This window comes from Natator depressus, chromosome 5 (genome assembly GCF_965152275.1).
Source record: "Natator depressus isolate rNatDep1 chromosome 5, rNatDep2.hap1, whole genome shotgun sequence".
In the NCBI taxonomy this organism is placed as follows: domain Eukaryota; kingdom Metazoa; phylum Chordata; order Testudines; family Cheloniidae; genus Natator; species Natator depressus.
Genome location: NC_134238.1, coordinates 72,150,938 through 72,165,510, shown reverse-complemented (window position 1 = coordinate 72,165,510; position 14,573 = coordinate 72,150,938). Strand labels below are relative to the sequence as shown.

General features: G+C 39.7%; 1 protein-coding gene across 1 annotated transcript; it reads left to right on the top strand.

Moving 5' to 3' along the window:
* The first annotated feature begins 1,862 nt into the window (after window positions 1–1,862).
* TMED7 (transmembrane p24 trafficking protein 7) lies at window positions 1,863–10,032 on the top strand. Its single transcript, XM_074952983.1, has 4 exons — window positions 1,863–1,987; window positions 2,177–2,403; window positions 6,201–6,446; window positions 9,054–10,032. Exons 2-4 carry the CDS (start codon window positions 2,206–2,208, stop codon window positions 9,288–9,290), a joined length of 681 nt encoding a protein of 226 aa, XP_074809084.1. The 5' UTR covers window positions 1,863–1,987; window positions 2,177–2,205; the 3' UTR covers window positions 9,291–10,032.
* Window positions 10,033–14,573: the final 4,541 nt, after the last annotated feature.

The following is a 14,573-nucleotide window of genomic DNA, read 5'->3' as shown; positions in this document are numbered from 1 at the left end:
TGTCAGCATTCCTAGACAGAACATGTTCTAATCCATTCATCACTGTGCAAGAGAGGTTTCCAGTTTTGTGAAGGTATTTTAATCCCCTTTCCAGCCCCTCACAATGTCACCTACCTATACATGTGCAAAAGTTGATGTCAAGCTAATGTAACAATACAATAGAGTCTTTTTCTACTCATCGACTGAGAGCCATATTCTTACTTCCAATATCTCCTGAGTACGAATGACCTCCATCCAGCTCCATTTTCCTGCAGCTCCAGCACTCTATAATCAGAAAAGGGACAACCCCAGCATTAGTAGAGTTTAGCATTTTGAGATATGTATTGACTTTCTTTTCTAGGTAGCCGGTGCTCATATAATTAACCTATGCCTAAGTTTCTAAGCGCTGAAGCTAAGCTGGGTAGTATTAGCAGTACATCCCTCCACTGGGTTCTGAGGGGTCTGTAAGCAGTGTCTTTTTTATATTAACAGCAAACATAGCATGTGGTTGCAACAGAACGGTCAGCTTACAAAGGTTTGTGCCTGCAGAATTTGCAATACACTTGCTTCAACCTTATCAGATTGGGTTCCATGGTAGAGAAAAACTAAATACATTAACGCTTACTTTATGTGGCATTGAGTGTAAAAATGGAATGGAAAATCTGCAGTGGGAATAAGGAGATATGGATAAAACTAATAATGTTTTGGGTTTCTATGTCTCTGAACAAAAAAGAAAGACTTCAGGACAGGAATTCAGAAAAAACAAGGAAGTAGAAAATCATCACCTCTCTCTCCTTATATAACAAATAGGAACAGGGTAATACCCCTCTAGCAGGGCTCAGTGTTCTATTATTGTAAAGTCCGCCAGAACACAACCAGATCAGCAGTGTGTATGTACCTAGACTAGTCCTTGCATATTTCTATAGGTTTTGTACATTAACCGTGATTATTTAGGACCCAAATGTGCCCACGTGGTATCTTCATATTATTTTTGTTGCGTGAAGAACAAAAGACCCAACTGTGAGGGGTTGGACCCCTTGGGAAGTCACCTGATGTGCTGAGATACCACTGAGTCTACCTGTTCTGCCAGCATGGGCCCTCTTTAACCTGTCTTGCTGATACAGGCTCTTAAAACCTCCTCTAACACACACAGGCAGAGCCACAGCCAGCAGCAGATCAGCTCTGGGAAGACTCAGTTTAAGGGACTTGCTCCAGCACTCAGATGTCCAGCTCCCTTGGACCCAAAGATACATTATGAAATTTGCCCCCTCCCTCGATGTGGAGAGTGAGCACACTTCTTGACCCCCCCCTTTAGAAATTACAGAAACTGGGTTTAATAATAAACAAAACATTTTATTAACTATAAAAGGCAGATTTTAAGTGGTAAAAGGGGGGAGGAGGTCTTCTTTCATCGCTTAACTTCTCTTTCCTTCTGGTCTTGTTATCCTTCACTGTTTCATCTGACGCCGAAGTGACAGGGGAGCAATTTGAATGAAAGACGCTGCCAGCCGCAGACCAGATAGCTGGAGGCGAACAGGCTCATAGTAGTGAATTTAAAGTCCTGATTAGTGACCAGGTGGCATTTACACCGTGCAATTGCCACGCGATCTGCTGTGCCTGGGACGGAAGCGAAACAAGCTGCAGGCGGGGTTGGGGCACAGGCTGAACTGCGGGGGGCAGCGGGACCAGCGCTTCAGGACACAGCTCCGCACCTTACCACCAGAGCTGCTGCCCCGGGGCCCAGACACCTTGCCGCGGCTGCGGGTCGTCCCGCCCGCCTCACCTTTCCCCCGCCGCCATTGTCCTTCCTGCCGCCCCGCCCCACTGTCCTCAGCCGCCGCCGCGCCCTCGCCTCCCCAACCACCACGTCGACAAAACCATGAGAAGCACTTCCGGTTCAGGGGCGCGCGACCGGCGTAGCTACTTCCGGGTTCCCAGATCGTTCGCTCCCTTCGCCACGCCGCACAGACACCGGCTGCCGCCGTCTACTACATCCGGGCCTCTCGCAGTGAGTTCCCCCGCTCTGCGCCCGCTGCCCCTCCCCCCCGTGGCGCAGTCTAGCTCGCGGGTCCCTGCCCCTGGTCACGGTGACGGGCTGTGCGCTCGGCCTACTCCCCCCGGCCTCCGCTGCTCCCCCCGCCGAGCGAGAGCCGCTCCCGGACCTGCTCCGACTCATTCTCCTCCTTTACCCCTTTAGCTGCTGCCCCTCCCCGTCCCACTGGGGAGATGCTGCTGCGGGGCTTGCTGGGCCCTGGTGCCGCGGCCTGGTCCGCGATCTCGGGGCTGCGGGGGCTGGTGCTGCTGCTGCTGTGCCTGGGGGGCGCTGTGCGGGCCTCCGAGATCACCTTCGAGCTGCCTGACAACGCCAAGCAGTGCTTCTACGAGGAGATCGCGCAGGGCACCAAGTGCACCCTGGAGTTCCAGGTAATAACCCGTCCCAGGGGCTCCCCCGGGCAGCGCACCGCCCAGGCCGCGCCCTAGCAGCGCCCAGCGGTGCTTCGATGGGGGATCGTGCAGGGCACCCTAGGGTGCCCGATACACAATCCCCTCATGCACTCCTTACATCCAGAGTCAGACACCTGGCTTGGGTCAAGCCCACGTCTTGTCTTAGGCCTGAGGCACCTGAATCCTCACACCTCACCAAATTAGAGGTACCCCCAGCTTGATCGTGTTTCCATGAGCAGTTTGCACAGGGGATCAGGTGCCCCCTGGAGTTTTGGGTATGTGTTCTGTTTCCTCTAGCCAGTTAGAGATACTTAAAACAGCCCCCCAATACACTCTCACCAACAAGCATTGCTTCATAATTCTAGTTTAGCAATAAGTAATGTTCTTATAAAGTGATCTTATAGGGCACCAGGTGCACCTTACTATTCCAGATAAAACTGTCCTTAAATCAGCTTAATATATGCCTGTTTGCCAACACTACCTCACCCACACAACCAGCGAACTAGTATCCCATTTCTGTGTAAAGCCAGCTGTTCTACTAAGATAACCCACACCACCCTTCACCAAACACCTGTTGGGCTCACCCTCGCTTTCCCTGTCTTCCCTTTCACTGTGTGATTATCTGGTTTGCAGCTGATTGATATTTCTAACCCATGTGAACTAAACAAGGCTGTCCCTGAATTTCATTGTGATTGAGTTCAAACCCTAAATCCTACTTCAGTATTAGGTTTTGAATGATTAAATATTAACCAGTTGTGATCCTGGAATATTATTGACCAATAAAATGTATGCAAGGCTGTGCAATTGTTATGTGGGAGGCAAAGATATAAAAGTGCTATGTTCTTGATCTACAGTAAAAGCATGTGTTCGTTGTAAGCTTCTTGGAAAACTTCCCAAAATTGATCCATTGTATGTATTTATGCATACATCACCTGTGTGTATCTGTGAAACTCACATCAGCCTTGTAAAATGGGCAATTTGCCAAAATGATGTTGCTATAACAGGATATTCCTTAAAAAGAAAAGGAGTATTTGTGGCACCTTAGAGACTAACAAATTTATTTGAGCATAAGCTTTCGTGAGCTACAGCTCATTTCTTTTTGCGAATACAGACTAACACGGCTGCTACTTTGAAACAGGATATTCTTTGAGCTTCTTAGGGATTGTACTACTTGGAGCCTTATTCATTTAATTGGTGAGACTGTTTGCCAGCCTAATAAGTGAATCACTGTTGACTGTACAACATTTTCATTTGTGAAAGGCACTTAACTTTCTTGTTTTATCTTCTGTTTAGAGACTTGTTGGAGAAGGTAAATTTTGCAATTAGATTGCTACGCTTAATATACCTGACATTGGAAGAATTATGTCTTCATCCGTAGATGTGTATTTCACCATACACGTACAAACTGACAAAATACTTCTGTTGATAATAGAAATTTACAGATAGGCAAAGTAAGAAAAATGCTGCTTGAGAACTTGAGTCCCACCTCAGTGTGTATAAAACATGTTGTAATACATGCTGCATAAAGCACATATTTACAGCTCTGATAAAACAGCCAGCTCTAGTGTTCACAAAGTTGAAACTAAACAAAATTATGCAGCATTCACACAGCTTTAACTTTTTTAACACATGGTCTGCTGTCATCCACATAATTTTCCAAAATGATGAAAGTTTAAATCAATAAAAATAGAAAAAACTGCTTAAAAATAAACATTGATATTATCCATCAAAATTATATATAAAAAAGCGAATTCTGCCAAGACTAAATAGAATACATCATAAATAATAATGAATTAATGCAGTTGCTTTTCAGTGTTTAACATGTGCCCGTGCTTTCTGGAGGAATTTTGCATCAGTGAATTCTGCCCCAAATATCTTTCAGCTTGTTCTGCACCCATAGAAAAATCACTCTGGTGGTTTTCTATTTCTATCAGTTTTGTCTTTCAAATCTAGCATTAAAACAAGTCCTAATCATCCGATACTTAGCCAAATTAATTATAGCTCTTTGGTAGTAATTGAATCTCCCACTTGTAATTAAAGATTGCTGATCTAACATGCAATTTCTGAGGCTAAAAGATTTCTTTGACTACAGATACCCAAATATTTCAGTCATCTGTATTTTGTTCAGAAGAATTTTCCACAAAAACTGGGCTTCTTTCCGCTATCTGAGCTATTTTAATTTGTATGAGTAGAAGTCTGTCCTAAAACATTTTTCTTTAATTTGTGTCTAAATGTAATATCTTTGGGACAAACCTTTCAAACTGATGCACCCATTTCTATCTGAATTGTGGAAGTTGGAGATAAAACCTGTTGGGGCTAATCTGTCCTCTGCAGGATTGTTGTTTTCTAGTGCTTTGTTTAATCTGTTTTAAAATTTGTGGTGTTTCTATCTTCTCCAGTCGTAGGCTTTTGAACAATCTGTTATCGACATTGCTAGTCAGATGAGCTTGTTTTTATTTCAGTTAGTGTCTATGGATGTACTCAAAATGTTCATATTAAAAGGGGGTAAAATGCTTGCTCATATTTAAATTTGTACCTCATTGTTTATCCAGATATAAATCAGTGTGTTCTAAATTTGCCAAAGGCTTTCTTTTACATTGTCTGTAGGTTTGTCAGTGTGATTTCAGGTGCTGTGAAAATATTTTGTTTTATATATTTTTACTTAATCACATGAGGGTTTGGGACACTTACAAGCTTTGGCTAACTTCATTCAGTGTTGGGAGAAGACACAAGCTCTGTTCGAGGGAGGCAATAGAATTCCTAAGTCTGCAGCAAAATCCCTAAATGCTACTGCAACAAAGTTTTCTATAAGGTTGTGCTGAAATCAAACCTATCTGACTTGTTTCCAGTGAAATTTAGAAACTAGGTTTACTATGAAGACTGTCTATAAAACCTATAAAGAATTCTTAAATGCATAGGATCTGTATCATCAGGATACATCTTTTTTTATTTAAACCTGGTATCTTTTCTCTCACTTCCAAAACTATGCTGATAAAGGTTTGTAAAAGCAAGGGGCCATATCCAGTTCCCATTCTTATGCCACTCTGCAGCACAAAGCAGGAAGAAAGCTGGCGTAACAGGCTGTCTGTGTGTAACACCCTTCCTGTCATGTCAGAAACAGGAGTAGCTGGGACATTGTTGCATTCTGGCAATTCCAACCTGCCGGAACAGCTCCAGCCTGTTTAATACTGTAAAAAGAAAAGGAGTACTTGTGACGCCTTAAAGACGAGTACTCCTTTTCTTTTTGCGAATACAGACTAACACAACTGCTACTCTGAAACCTTTAATACTGTATTGGTTTTTTCTGGACTTGAAAAGTGGGTCTAAAATACAGTAAATCTTACTGTTCTAACACAGTATTACTTTAATTTTATTGTCTCCTTGTCAGGTTCTTGTACTGTACCTATCACAGAAATATCTGAGAAACTTAAGTAAAATAACGTAATTGAAATGAAACTTTCTCTCATGTATTTGTATGAATTAATGTTTGAAGAAAACATATCAATCTTTTTTATTCTGAGTTATTCTTGTTCTGTTAGTGTGTAAAACCCAAGTTCATTGCTGTAGGCTAATATAAATTGATACTCTTGAATTGAACAACTTCACTGGTGAACTCGGTTTATTACAGCTCTCTGTATCTTCTCTATTCTTGGTTTAGTGAATTAGTTAAATTAAATAAGTCAGATCGAATGACTTGTAGAGGTGCTTAGATAACTGTAGTACTAGGAATAATGTTCTACTCTGTTAAAGTGCCAATAATCTTTCACACTCCACAGGTGATCACTGGAGGGCATTATGATGTTGATTGTCGACTGGAAGATCCTGATGGCAATGTGTTGTACAAAGAGATGAAAAAACAATATGATAGCTTTACCTTCACTGCATCTAGGAATGGAACATACAAATTCTGCTTCAGCAATGAATTTTCTACTTTCACGCACAAAACTGTGTACTTCGACTTCCAGGTTGGAGAAGATCCACCTCTGTTTCCTAGTGAGAACAGAGTCACTGCGCTTACCCAGGTAAAGGGCTGATTTAAAGTGACTTGATAGCCAAATAAAAAATGGAGCAGATGAGGCTTGGATTTTCAAAGGCGCCTAAGGGCTGTAGGTACCTATATTGCATTGAAAGCCAATAAAATTGGACATTTAACTTCCTCAGACTTCTTTGAAAATCCCAGCCCGAGTTAACTAGGGAGCTCTATTAACTCAAAGACTTAATGTTGTTAACAATGAACTTTTGTCTACTTAAAGTTTGGATGTAAAACTGAGCTTGTGCAAACTGGAGTAGCAGTCATTAATCACAGAAGTAGAACTAAGATTTTAGGGATTTACATCCCAGTTAGCAAAGAGCAAAGCCCCTCACAACAGGACATTGTTTAAGGAAATGATTAGGATGAGAAGATGTTGGAGGAATACTATGTCGCAGGTTCAGGAAGGAATTCAACAGCAGACATAGTTTCTAGACATTGTTCTGGAAGGAAGTGGCAGGTAGGCAAGGGATGGCAAGGAGGCCTCTTCCACTATTTTTGTGCCTCTTTCTTATAGGCTGTGGGTCAAAGTAGAGTTTAATTGGACCCTGGTGTTGTTGAATTTTGTACAATCAGCTGTTTTGTCAACAATGATACATGCATCTGTCTGTAGCCACAAAAGGTCCCAGTCTCAGCATGATTTGTGGGGATGAATGGGATTGCGGGAAAGAAATGTATAGTAGATGAATAAAATGCACTTGAAAGGTTACAGAGTAAATATATCTGAATTCACAATATTTTAGTAATGGCGAGTCATCTTTTTATGCCATCATGGCAAAATATTGAGATTTTATACTAAAAGCTAATCTGCTTTTCCTTGACCATACTAACTGTTTAACTAAAAATAGCTGCATATGATGAGACTAATAATTCTCTGAATTGTTTATATCACAGACAGGTATATTTTCCTAAGGAAGCTGCATTTCAGTGCTGTGACTGCACTCATGTCTGAAAGTTGAAGTGTTGGTGCTTTGAACTTTTTGAACAATTGTTTCTAAATTCTACCTTTCTGTAGAAACATCAAGTAATTGAAAAAAAAAAGTGAAAATAGGCTTTTACATTTCATGCCTCTTTTTAAGGAAAGTAAAACTGAATAAGATAATTAGTAAATGCCCAACTTAATATTTAGGTTAGATATCTGTCCAATAAGTCAAAATTATGAGAAGCAAAGAAAAGTCTAGCAAAACAAATTGAAAATAAAGCATGTTTCACATCTAGTTGGTTAGTATTGTTATAGATGTTTAGTTTTTTTATTTATGTACAGTAGGACAGGAACACTGCTTCCCCACAAAAAAGGCTTCAACTGTGTGAAGTTTTATTCTTAAACCTTAGGTCTTATTTCTGTTTTTGTTTTTTACATGTCTTTCTGTGAGCCTCGCTTCGTTTCTCCTAAACACAAATCCATTTAAATTGTTCAGTACATTATCCACAGACACCTTGTGTGCTGTCAACTGGCAGCAAACTCACTCCAAAATTGCTATTTAGGTGAGTGTGCTCACCATTTCAGTACTTTGGAACCAAGGATATAAACACCATCCCTTAGCTATCTTTCTACTGGCCTGAGTGGACCCAAAGATCTCTCTCTTCCAGTGCATTTCACAATTCTTTGCTGTTGGTAAATGAATGTAGGAACTTGAGGACTCCTCAATTCAATTCCAGATTTTGTAGGGGAGTTTGCTCTAGTAATTAAAGAGTTGTCTGTCGCTGTCCCCCTTCTGCTCCTATCTACCCTGCCTCTTTCTGGTTCCTGTCCTCCACCCTTCCTCTCTATTTTTTCATATTCTCTGGCTCCTGCAACTCCCTCTCCTCCTGACCCATCTAATGCTGCTGTGCTCTCTTTCTTTCTCCTCATCCCTGTGCATTCCAGTGTGGTTGCTTCCTCCATGCTGCCTGGGCACCAGCGGTGGGAGCAGTGAGAACACTGGGTTCTTGTCCTGCACCATAATGTCCCTTTGCTGCTGGAAGGAGCAACTACAGGGGAAGTCCTATTCAGCGCAGGCAGACTCTTCAGAGAATTTAGGGATCTGAGCATGTATGAATTGTGATTTTTTCTAAGTGCATGGCCAACTTGGGCAGATTTTCATAGGAATAGCAAAAGGCATATCCCTAACACCTAGGTGGCCCCTATCGAATTTTAAGTCCCTGCTTCAAAGGCTCGAGGGTTTCTCAACAAACCACTGAAATAATTTTTTTTTTAAATATGGGCAAAACAATGTATGTTTCCCTAATCTTGTTCTCTGAAACGGCTGACCCATTTTAGCTGAAACAAAACAAAAAAAAACCTGAGGCAGACACTTGGCATAGAACATTTCAGCCTGAACAGTTAGTTTGGCCAAGTTCTAAGTAACTGAAAATGAGGCCATATAATGGGAAATGTGAGGCAACTTTAATGATATATTTGTGCGGTTGGGGGAGGGGGGGGAATATTTAGTATATTGGTTAATGTGGGTTAGATGTGACCGAGCTTAAAACATATTAGTTGAGAGAATAAATATACTCGCATCTAAAATTACAGAAGTCCTGGCTATATATGCTCAGATACAGCACAAAGAGAGAATTCTTCCAATGCTTTTCTAACTCAGAAATTTTTTTTGTCTAGATGGAGTCTGCTTGTGTTTCAATTCATGAAGCTTTGAAGTCTGTTATCGATTATCAGACGCACTTCCGCTTGAGAGAAGCACAAGGTCGCAGCAGAGCAGAGGATCTAAACACCAGAGTAGCCTATTGGTCAATAGGGGAAGCCATCATTCTTCTAGTAGTTAGTATTGGGCAGGTATTTCTCCTCAAAAGCTTCTTCTCCGATAAAAGAACCACCACAACCCGTGTTGGATCATAACCAGTGTGAAATGATGCTTCAGATCCACTGTACACTGTGCATCTGTAAACTTACTGTTCTCCAGTTAATTGTAGATACAAAAGAACTAAAGATGGGCAACATTTTTAATACCTTTTTACCCCTTCCCATTCATTAAAAATTACAAAAAGTAGTCAAAGTTATGAAAGGGACACCTTTTTATTTGAAATATTTGGAAAAGTTGAGAACTTACTATTTTTTTATGTTTGTGTTAAGCATCCAGCAGTGATCTGTTTTTCCATTATTTGTATTCACTGATTAATCTGTGGTATGCTTTGAAAAAACCCCAAATAGTTGATATGGAAGACAGTACATGTGAAAAATTGATGATATTTTAGCTTTTCAGGCTGAAGGTGTTGGATGAAAAACAAAAGCAAATGTGATGAACTGTAGTCACAAAGCATTGAACTGCACTGTTTTGATTTGCTCTGAAAAATTCAATCAATATATCTTTCTTTGCTGTAAAACTGTTGCAAATTAACACTACATCATGGCACAAATATGGTTCTATAGAATGGTAAGTCTCCACCTTTCACAATTGTTAAGTTTTATATTTAAACAAGTTTGTTTAAAAAAAAAACAGACATTCTTCCTATATTAAAATATAATGAATTTCCTGTTTCACAATATTTTTTTTTATTGAACAAATTGTAAACTGAGATTACTCAGGAAACCAATTTTCTATACTCTATTAATCAAAATTTCCAAGGTGCGCTTTTTTTTTTTTTTTTTTTAAAAATGCAATAAGATAGGGAGAATCCTGTAACTTTGTCACTGAAGTTGTGTAGTCTCTGTAGTTATGTGTGCTGCTATGGCTCTTCAAAATTAGGACAACAGAGGTAAACTGGCTTGTTAGGCAGCACAGCACTGACACTGGACATGGTTGTATGCCATCTGTGAGAGGCACATACAAAGCTTTCTAGTAAATCATTATCAAGTCCAATTTGTTATTTATACTGCATTGTATCTCCATGGTTGTGATACATTGTTGCCTTGTGCATCTAACTGCCACTTCTGGTTTGCTAGTGGTCCTGCAATGTTTCAAAAGTTTCAGGGTGTCTTTTTTTGGTAGCTTTGTAGTCCACATTGTTATCATTCCTCATGTCTTTAAAAGATGCTGTATTGTGTACTCTGAAAAGTTTTGTTTTATTAGGATGTGGAAGTTGGCAAACGTACATAAATTGTTTGAACTAAGGTATTCAAAATAAGGTTAAAAGCTAGTACAGACTAATCTGGAAGGACTAAGGTAATTAACCAATTCGCACGTGCACAGGAGAAACAACTAATGTAAAGACACAAGAAAATGTAGGGTTCTTCACGATTTTCCTCTTAATTCAAAAGAGGTTGTTAACTTAAACTGTTAAGCTAGCACACAGTAAAAGGACTGTAATTCTGATTTGTTGCTAGTGTTGATCAGACATTTCCAACTCTGGAGAAACTAAAGTTTGTTTATATAAAAAATAAAAAAAGTCATACTTGGGCACATGACAAAAAACTCAGGGCCATCAACTTAAAACAGTTTAAAATGCAGTGGTTGTAGTAAAAGGAGGTTCTAGATTTATTCTTACTGTGATTAAATCAATTACCTGTAGTCTGGGACATCCAAGAAAAATTTGAGCTAATTCCTATTTTAGGGGTCACTCAGGTTGGTAGGTGAAAAACAGGATCTTAGTTTAAGGAATCTAGTTGATATTCTCATACCTTGTATTGAATTTTTTTTAACGCACCTACAACTTCCTTTATTTAGAGGGGTAAAAACAATGCCAGTGCTGGTTACAACTTTTCAAAAATAAACTAGAGCACAGACTTTTCCTGAACGCCACAAGCCTGCACCTGTATGTGCTACTCTTCCCCAATTGTGCTTGGCTGCTTTATTCTTGTGTGGCAACAAGCTGATCTTCTGCAGGATTCTTACAAACTTAATTACATGCAATAATAAAGCAAATGGGTGGAGTTAGGGCAAGTGTTGCACCTTTGCCATTATAACAATTTGATGAAAATGTGATTTGATTTTGGCAGTGTCCCATTGTAATCTTCTGAAGCTTGAGCTATCACTTGTAAGTAGATCAGTTAATAAGTAGCTTTAATTGCAATGAAAACATTTGTTTTAAAGATGTGAAATAAGTTTTTTTTTCCTACATCACTTGCTTCATGTTACTGTCAAAATTGCTAAATGGTATAGGCCAAATATTGGTTTATATCGTCACAGATACTCTCTCTCTGTTTCTCTTGTGTCTTTTTATTTTTTCCTGTTTGAATGTGTAAAGTGGAACTGTTTAGCTCAGTATACCTCCCACTGCAGAGGTCTTGTGGAATTGACTGTTAAATTGAAGTTGGGTATTCAAACCAGTCCTCCTGTATCTTGCTGCATTATGCAGCAATAGCTTAAAAAAAGCCTTTATTTTTCTGTTCTAAAAACATGGCACAAAACCACATGTTTAAACATAGCTGTATATATTTTTTAGAATAAGTGATTGAATAAAATGAATAGGATATAATAGACACATGCTAACAAATCAACAGTGGGTGAAAAAACATTTTAAGGTGTGTTACAATTAAAGCTTCATCTTTTTATATTAAGGACATGGTTCAAATAAGAGGTGTATGGTACACAGCTAAATCACCCAGTGTTTGATAAAATACAGTTTTATTATGTACTGCAAAAGACACCAGTTTTTTACTATTCTTTGGATGTTTGTTTATGGAACCTCTTCTTGTGGCCTGAAATGTCAATTCCTGTTTTAGTTTGAAAACATTCGTTAGTTTTGAATAAGACAAAAGGCAGACCCTGTGAATATTGTACGGGAAAATAAAAATTAATATATGAACATGGTCTGAATGGATTTTTATTTTGAGACTGGATGGGAAAGGAGTTTTCTCAAAGGAAAACAAGTGAGATTGAGCCTTAACCTATATTTTAGAATAAGTATTTTTTAAAGTACTTATCCATTCATTAATTCATTAGATGCCACTTGATTGCTCATCATCCACATTTCTTTACATTTGAGATGGGATTACTGCAAGGCACTCCATATGAGGCTATACTTAAGGCCATTTAGAGACTTGAGTTAGTGCAATAAGTTTTCCTGTTTGTTAAGCAATGCATCATAATGAGTGCACTGCACCAGTGCTTTGTAACATGCACCTATTGGATTGAGTGGAGCTTAAGGTGTAGTTTTGGCTTACAAAGAGACTGCCCTTTTTGTGATCCTGCCACAAGTATGAGGTTGTTAGAGAATAGTATAGTTATCTAAATGTAATTATCTAGTTATATATTTAAACTGTACATATCAAATAGGATCTGAGGGTTATAGTGGGTCACAAATTGAATGAGAACAATGTGATACTGTTACGAAACAGACAAGTGTCATTTTGGGAAGCTTTAACAGGAGTGTCTTATATAAGGAAATGGGAAAATGACCCACAAAAAAAGGTGGAAAGAATCTGGCATATTTAGTCTAGAGAAGAGAAGGCTGAGGGGGGACAACAGTCTTAAAATATATAATAGGTTGTTATAAAGAGGATGGCGATCAGTTGTTCATCTTCAAGGGTAGGAAAAGAAGTAAAGGACTTAGTTTGCAGAAAGGGGGAGATTTAGGTTAGATTTTTTTTTTTTTTAAATTAACTATAAGGATAGTTAAGCACTGGAACAGGTTACCTAGGGAGGCTGTGAATCACCATCGCTGGTGGTTAAGAACCAGATAAACATTTGTCAGGGATGGTCTAGGTACACGTAATCCTTACTCAGAGGAGCCATGGGGAAAAGAAGGACTAACTAGGTGACTCTTTAGGTCCCTTTCAGCCCTACGTGTCTGAGTCTAAGGCTTTGTCTACACTGGAACCTGAATGACACAAGTTTTGTTGTTCAGGAGTGTGGGGGAAAAAACAAACCCCACCCCAAACAACAAAAGTTTTACTGACAAAAAGCGCCAGTGTGAACAGAGCTCTCCTGCTGACAAAGCTACTGCTGCTCATTGGGAGTGAAAGTTTTTTGTTGGCGGGAGAGCTCCCTCCTGCTGACAAACAGCGGCTATACTGCGTGTCTTTTAGTGGCACAGCTGTGTCACTAAAGTTGCGTACAGTAGACATAGCCTAAGTGCCTAAGGCTGTAGGATCAGAATTCTTACAAATCTGCTTTTCTTATACAGTACGTGGAGCTCTGATTATTATACCAGACTGCTGCTGAGAAGAGTAACTGACAAGAGATAAATATTTAGTAAATGAAGCAAATCAAAAATACTTTGAAAACTACTTTATTCGGTATTTTATGTTACCATTCCCTTTGGTATGTGGACACCTTCCAGAATTGTGTTTAAAAATAAATAAAATTTATGCCCTTCCATTTCTTCCTCTTCCCCATCTATATAGTATTCTGTATTGGTTTTTATACTGTGCTCATTGCCACCATATCCCTTTAGGAGTTTGTTACATATTTTTGTCCAGCAAGTAATTAGTTGAAATGCTTTTAGGGAAAAACAAGATTCAAGAGGTGGTTTGTGGTTATTCTTTGTTCATGGAATGAATTCCGCAGACTCAACCCAGCTGTCAAGAAAGTTGTTTCCTGTATACATAAGTATTGGCTTTGAGATAGGACCAATGGAATCATCTAAGGAGAAGAGTTGGTGGTAGGGTGAGGTAGCCCTTTGGTCCCTGTCTGTTGAGGTTGTTGAAGGACCGAGACATTAAATTTAACCTGATGTTGAATAAGTGAGTCATTACAATAGTAGCATATATGAGTAATATATCTTTGGTGGTATTTGCTGCTGAAAGTGTGAAGCTGCTCTTTTCCTGCACCAGTTAGTCTTTTCAGAACCAGTGCTTCAGTTCAAGGCATTGCAGTAATCCCATCTGGAGGTAACAAATGGTATCTGTGATCAGTCAGGTGGTTGTTAGACTTCATCCCATCCTTTCCAACAAACTGATGCTATGACTCCATCAGGAATCTAAGACAGACTGCCTAGATAATTTGGAGAGAGCAGGGTAGTAGCCATCTCTTCACTATTTCATTATGCCTACCAGTTAACTAGCTTTTTTTAACTAGCAGTTTACTTAGGAATGGGGGATTTGACACTAGGTGAAAGCTGGCAAATTCCAGTGCAACCAGTGAAGGGCTGGCTAGGATTGGCCAGTTCAGAGTGCTCAGTAACAAGGAATGCTGAATTCCTTCTCTGAGGTGGCGCTCACTTAGAGAAGGAGGTCCTATTTATTCTTGACTCACTTTCACCATCTGGGAGGGGCTGATTTTCTTTGGTATTGAATTTCTGT

Coding starts and splice junctions, on each gene's coding strand:
- TMED7 (XM_074952983.1), top strand. CDS start 2,206: ATGCTGCTGCGGGGCTTGCTGGGCCCTGGTGCCGCGGCCTGGTCCGCG. Junction 2,404..6,200: donor AGTGCACCCTGGAGTTCCAG/GTAATAACCCGT, acceptor CACACTCCACAG/GTGATCACTGGAGGGCATTA. Junction 6,447..9,053: donor GAGTCACTGCGCTTACCCAG/GTAAAGGGCTGA, acceptor TTTTTTGTCTAG/ATGGAGTCTGCTTGTGTTTC.